Raw genomic sequence first — 7,124 nt, forward strand, 5'->3', positions numbered from 1 at the left:
CTCCTTCTCCTGATATTGATGTGCATGCAGAGAGGTTTGCAACCAATTACATGAAGGTGTTGCTATGCCCCCCCCCATTTATCTCAACAACATATCATCGTCAGGATGATATATATTTGAACACTCAAAGGTTGGATTCATCGTTGGATCTATGGGGTGCCAGGTGCGAACCTGTTATCTCTCTTAACAGGTCACAATTATTGCAGATTCATGTGACTCTTACTACTGTTTTAAGATACTTCTCTTCCCTTCAACTTTTGTCTGAAGCATATCACCAGTTGCTTCAACAATTTGATGATGAACTGGGCCATTTACTGGTCACTATTATGACATCTTTATCCTCTTCAGGGCTTCCCTTGGTGTTGTGATTGATCTGTTGCCGGGACTTGTTGAGTCGTGATGCATTTTTGGAGGGCATTCACTTACCTTCTTCTGCCCTTCGAGATTTACGGGAAGTGCCTTTTCTTCGGACTTATTTATCATCTTTGGCTGCTTGACCCTATTCTACCTCCACTTGTATTTCTGCATGTTCATCCCCTCGTGTCTCAAGGCCCCCTCCTTCCACTTCTTATTCCATTGGTTCTGTTAATCATTTCCATCCTTCTTCTCGGGAGATATTTTGCATGCCGGTATGTGGACTTCTTCCAGCACGTTCCTATCTCATTACCTTCATGATCTGGCAGTTTTCTCTTCGAAGGGACTTCGTCTTCCCCCTGTGGTTGTGTTAACTACCTCTACTAGATTTTAACAGGGTGGTGAGTAACGTGTTATCTGATTTACAGTTATTGTTCTTTTCTCTTCTAGGATCCCTATTGATTTTTTGGACCTCACTCAGAGGTGAGTGTTGCCCAGTCAGGTATGCTTGTATTTAAATTCCACACTAGCAACCTTTATATCGGTTCCTGGAGGCTATGGGTTTTGTCCAGATGAAGTGTTCCATAAGACCATCTGGATGCAATTCTGGATGGTGATATCATATTACAATATTTCTAATGAACTGCTACTCATGGACTATAATGAGTAAAGCTAAAGGGGATCTTGCCAGTCCCTACTGACTTAGAGCTGAATCAGTCAAGATCAATTTGCTTTTAAAAATTAGGGAACGTGGTTCACCTGTTGCACTGTCTCTTAGAGCTGAATCAGTCGAGATCAGTTTGCTTTTAAAAATTAGGGAACGTGGTTCACATGTTGCACTGTCTTCGGAGACCTGTTCCTCAGGACTTCCCAATGCTTATGTTCCCTCCTTACTTCTACTAGTGGAGCTCAGGAGTCCTTACCACACTCAATTCCCAGTTGCTGGGGTGGTGGACATAGGATTTACCTTCAGAGTGTTGAGTTTTCTCCACTCTCAGAGAAGAGGGCGAAGTTGGGGACCCTCCTATTTGGGTCCCTGGAAGCTTTTTCTCAGATGTTGGTTGGAGCAGGACCAACCTATGTGAGAGCCAACTCATAAAACTAGTCCAGATTTGATGCTTAGCTATCCAGTGGGGGGTGCTTGGATCCTCTTATAAACACTGTCAGGTCTTATGTTGTTCATGCAGGGGGTCCACTATCTCCTCGTAAATCCAACCACAGTCCCATCTTTGGTGGGACAGTGTTCCACATCCTCTCCTTAATTCCACGGGTAAGTGGAATTCTCCTTGCCCACTTGGTGGGGGAGTAAAGACAACTGTTTGTAAATCCAGACTGGATGAGTTCTGGACTTTGGTGGAGTATGGCATATGATCCTGTCGATCCAGACCTGGGGTGTTGCCTTTTGGACTTCTTCAGGCTGTTTGGCCGGGGCTGTATCATCATACTTGTATTATATTCCACCCTTTTCAATTTTCTGTAGTTCTGGGTGAAAAGCATACCTGTTCTGGATGTAGTGCAGTGTTTCCCACTTTGATACCACTTCCCGTGCTACATATTTCTTCTCTGCAGATGCTTTCTGTATGATCTCTGTCCTCACCGGCCCCTCCGCCTTCTCAATGTGGGATTCTAGCTATTAGTGTTAATGGAGGTTTGTATGTTTTGGAAGTTATCATTTTCCTAAACTGAAAATATACTTCCAAACATACTTACCTCCACTGACACTCTCTCTCCCTTTCTTCCTCCTCACTAAGAGCCGGTGTTAGTGACCGGAATGTGGTAAGTTTCAAAAAAGTGATTTTATTGTCTGCATACAGTGCTTATATACAGTACCTACATAGAGGGCCTGTGTAAAGTTTTACAAATTAGGTATTGCCAAGAGCAGTCGAGTGGGGTATATAAAGACTGGAGCAAGCGAACACAACATTAGATGGCAAAGATGAAGATTGAGAAATAGCTATTATTGTCAGTGGAGGTAAGTATGTTTGTAAATTCATTTTCAGTTTAGGCAAATGATAAGTTATTTTTATATGCTAATAAGCCAGTTACAATTATTGCATTATAATCATCATTTATACTATGCATCACATGTGACAACAACACAAGTGAAGGGTAACATTAATCAGTCTTTGAACTTCTCTTTATGTTTTATCATCTGTTTAACAGTATTAACATAATAAAAATTTTTTGTGTTTCAAAACTAAATTCAATTCACCAAATTTTTCATCCCTCTCTTTTTTTTGAATCTCTATACAGATCCAAGTCTTACAAATTTCATATTATAATCCTCTTTTTGTGAAAAGCGAGTGGATCCAAGCAATTTGGAGTACCCGTTATTCTCTGAAGGTTCCAAACATATCATTTACTTCGTGCCCTGATAGAGGAGTAGCCGTCCAATACCATTATCCACGATGTGTTCTTGGTAGAGACCTAATAAGAGTCTTTGGTAGTTCACAGAAACTAGGAGTAATTACTGGAACAGACTATATTTTTGAAAGCAAGATCAAAGTAGGAAGTTACACATCTTTGTTTCCATGTGATATATTCCTCTCTGGATATGAAATATACTGTTTCACTTATGTCAGCATGGGAAGAAATGGAGCAGTGTTTGACATAAAAAATGTCTGTGTACCAAATGACTTAGATGCTGGTAAGATAGGTTTGATCTTTTAATTACATGCCAGATTCTTTTCAAAACTTGGAAAAAAAAAAAAGTTAAAAATAAAGAATAATTTGCCTTCAACCACATTGTTTAAATAAATTTTTTCTGCAATATGGATGTTTCTTAGTGTGCCAGAAAGTAAGAAATTTTTTTTTTACAGCTGGATTAATTCTTAACTATTTTATTTGATACTGATCTGTAACCCTTTTACTACCAACATCATTATTCTGTGTTCACTGGTCATGGTTGGTTCTTTCAAAATTGTATGTGAACCAAGAATGATATTGTTTAAAATTCACTGTTAAAAAAGTTAAATTCCTATTCCATGATTTCATTGATGGTTAAATTAAAGTTTTAGGACATTTCATATGTAAGAGGTTATAATATTGTATGAGCTAGTGATTATTAATAATTTCTATTTAAAAGTAAGTTAACTATCTAGTTTAGAACTAAAAAAGTAATTTGTAAGTTATTGAAGCCTATCCTGTATAATCAAGTGAATGGAATTACTTGATGTCATTAGAGAAATTTAACAACAATTGTAGGTCCTTCTTGAATGAAAAATTTAGATTTCAAAAGTACAACTCTATTGTGTTTGATGAAGTGACTCATTAATTCACACTTCAAGGAGACAATGTAGTGAACAATATTTTGTAAAAATTTGTGTTTTTAGTGTCCTAATAAAGAAAGAAGAACTCCAAAAGGTTTATAAAAAGATGATAGAGGTATTTCCATAGATCTTCATGAAATTTGAGGTACAGAACAGAGATAACTATGTTAAGACCTAAGTATACATCAAGCACTTCATTAAATAATGGTACTTAATTGTCTTTTAGTTCAGAGCATAAAAGTACAAAGGGCTTTGAAGGGTGTAATTTTTTACATGACGAGTTAGAAAGTATTATTGTCATTGTAGGAACAATTTAACAGTTACACTAATATATATATAGATTGAACTTCTCTGGGAAAGAAGTTTTTACAGCTGTTATGATAATTCATCTTTTACATGTAATCTCTTACTTATGCTTACATAATTTAGTGTATTAGGTTTATATTTTATTTTAATTTTTATCTGCTAAATTTAAATTGGACTATTGTTTTCATAGTTTCATAGTAAAATGTTATGCACAGCACATGATACAAATACTTTACTGCAAAATGTATAAGAATTACTATTTTAATATTGTTAGTGAGAAATCAGTATGTTTGGACATCTTGGAGTTCTTGGACTGGCTGTTCAGCTGTATGTGGAGTAGGAGTTCGTAGCCGATACAGATTATGTGCCAAAGCTTTCCACTGTGAAGGCTCCAGCATAGAAACAAAATCTTGCCAAGTTACCAATTGCCCAGGTAATTCTATTGTAGAAAGTGGTAATAGTAATTTGTAACTTTACCAAAAAATGATAACTATTCAGGAAAACATCACTAGTTATTTCTTGGTGAGCATCTGTCATATTGTACATGCGTTAGAACTTAAGTGATATATAGAGGAACTTGAAAAATCACCAGGCATATGATATTGTAAACATATACAACTAAATACAATAGTGATATAGATATTTTAACAGAACATATGGGAAAAAATGTTTTCATTTTATTGTTGTCGTGGCTTACTGTTTTTTTTTCATCATTCTAACCAAGGTGCTATGTGAGATAAACTGATTTTGATATAGTCTACTTACTAAAAAAAAGTGTAATAGAGATATATTTGTAATTCTGTTGGAAGGGGAAACAGTATACAATAAACATGTTTCTGAGTTGCAGGTATAATAAATATCTTACAACAAAAGTAAATGTGTTAGATATTAAGAACTTGTCAAATCATTACTATTGTTGTAACAGTGTTCTTTTATTGACAAAGTCCAGTCCAAATAAACAATAACAAATTAGTTTATTTCCTCTTTGGCATTTTCAGACACTTGAACGCTGTGGTAACTTTTAGGGCATGTTTACAAATGATGCTAATTGCACTGATATAAAAAATCAACTTGTACTTCTTGACAAGGTCTCAGACTTATCAGATGCCACACAACCATGATGATGCTCAGTCCCCTGTATTTACTTCTTGCTGTAGAACAGGGGGAAGAACATGGACAGACAATTCTAGATACTCTAGACATTGGCAACTCTTCTTCCTGAGTCATCATCTGTAGTGAAATTGAAGTCAGGAACTTTTGCAGATGCTGCAAAAGTCAGAAATCCAGGAGAGGACTTTTCCTAGACCCAACACCCCTCTCTCGTAATACTATTTTCCTTCAATGATTGACTCTCCCTCTTGGTCTTAAGTCCTTCTAGTTGTGGAAAATGCCATTTCTGTTAACTAAAAAACCTTTTTACATTTAAAGCATAAGAGTTCAAGTAAAGGGCAGCACACACTTCAGCAAAAATAGCAAATTTCACAATAACATATCCCGCAATCATGGCATCAAAATTTTCTTCTTCCTACCCACCCTGTGGTATATCCAGGTTAATCTGAATTAACTTTAGAGCAATGGGATAGGTCTGTTTAATAACAGGAGGTTTGGTTAAGATACCAATTGTGAAGCAATGCTATATCTCTGAGTAACCGAGAGTCATGAGAATGAATGAAATAAAGATACTAAACATAAAGTGAAACAAGAAGTTAACTATCTTTATCATATTGTGTAAATAACAAACACATTGTGTGTACTTGCTTTATTGACATTGGACAATCACCTTTGCTAGTCAGGTTGAAACCATGTATCAGACTGAACAAAGCCAGTGTTCTTTACTTTGTAAGAAGTGTTGTATTTACCCAGAGCAGCTAGTGCTAAACATATTACTGGTCATTCTTATTCAAACATAGGTGAAGCCTAAATCTTGAGATATTATCTGAACTACTGTTTAAGGATGATGCTGTCAACATCCTTGCCCAATGTGTAGTATTGCAGCAATATTTTCCATGGGCAGAACAGGTATTATCTACTTGAGAATAACAAAGGGACAAATATAATGAAAACAAAATCATCCTAATAGCTTGCTTTACCAAGCTGAAAACTGCACATATTCAGACCATAGAAATTAATGATATGTTCCTATTCCACATTGTTCAGTACAACATAAGTCAGTACATAGTCAGACCAACACAAGATGCATACAATATTCAATAGTAAAGTATACTAACTGTTGTAGACAGTCACAAACACCAGCAGCTGAACTATCAACATATACCACCAGCTTTGGGTTGATTCATCCATTATAGTTGACACCACAAAAAAACAAGTACAGGCAAACATGGACTTTTTTGATTATGATTTATCAATGCTTGATTCTATTTCTGTTCTGTTTAAGAGCATGACTCCCTCACTGTACATGAGGAAATACACTTGTGTTTAAATGCTGCTTAAAGTTTGAACTTTCATACATACAAGTGATCTCATATGCTTTCTTTTAGAAACATAAATCAAACAAAAAAGCCAATGAATTACCAGTTAAGTATTAAGCACAATTATTTAGTTCCATGTACTACACTTGCAGTTTATTGATATCTACATACTATGTTATGTTTAAATGTCATATCAGTAAGTTAACAAATGAAGATGTGAGTTGAATTAAAGGCAAATATGAATTTCTTAAAACTGGTAATTAAAAACTGTAGAAAATGTTGGAGCATGGCAGATGTATTGGTCACATTTGATTTTAAGTATATGACTTTGTTATATAGCTATGTGGTAAGTATTTGGTCTAAAGACTACAGTATTGTCATAGTTATACTTTCAAATGATTACGTACTTTGTGCTGCAGTGATAGGATTTAACAAGTAAGGGGAAATAAGTCACAAATGAATGTAAATGGTATTCCATATGTGTATGTCCTGCTAGCATATCTTGGAAAACCAAACATCCATGAGGTAACATTGTTATTGCATTTGAACATCAGATGCACAGATTACTAATTAATGAATTGGGACACTTATGTTGTAAACATGTCTGTTGGTATTACATATGAGTATGTGCAGTCATTTTATGGGTGTTTCTATAGTTATTGGAATCAGTTTCAGTACTGTTTGTGGTTCAGTTATTGAGTTATGGAGATATATGATTTTTGAAATGTTTTCTCAGATACTAGAATTACTACTAAGTGGTTCATTT

At 35.5% G+C, this 7,124-nt stretch overlaps 1 protein-coding gene across 1 annotated transcript in view; it reads left to right on the plus strand.

Moving 5' to 3' along the window:
* Window positions 1-7,124, plus strand: part of LOC106467719 — a 13,348-nt gene that overhangs the window by 3,997 nt on the left and 2,227 nt on the right. Inside the window, exons 2-3 of the mRNA XM_022395907.1 lie at window positions 2,608-3,001; window positions 4,204-4,362. Of these exons, the coding sequence (XP_022251615.1) occupies window positions 2,608-3,001; window positions 4,204-4,362 (553 nt within the window). The remainder of the gene's footprint in view (window positions 1-2,607; window positions 3,002-4,203; window positions 4,363-7,124) is intronic.

The sequence above is a fragment of the Limulus polyphemus genome, unplaced genomic scaffold, assembly GCF_000517525.1.
Source record: "Limulus polyphemus unplaced genomic scaffold, Limulus_polyphemus-2.1.2 Scaffold2717, whole genome shotgun sequence".
NCBI lineage: Eukaryota > Metazoa > Arthropoda > Merostomata > Xiphosura > Limulidae > Limulus > Limulus polyphemus.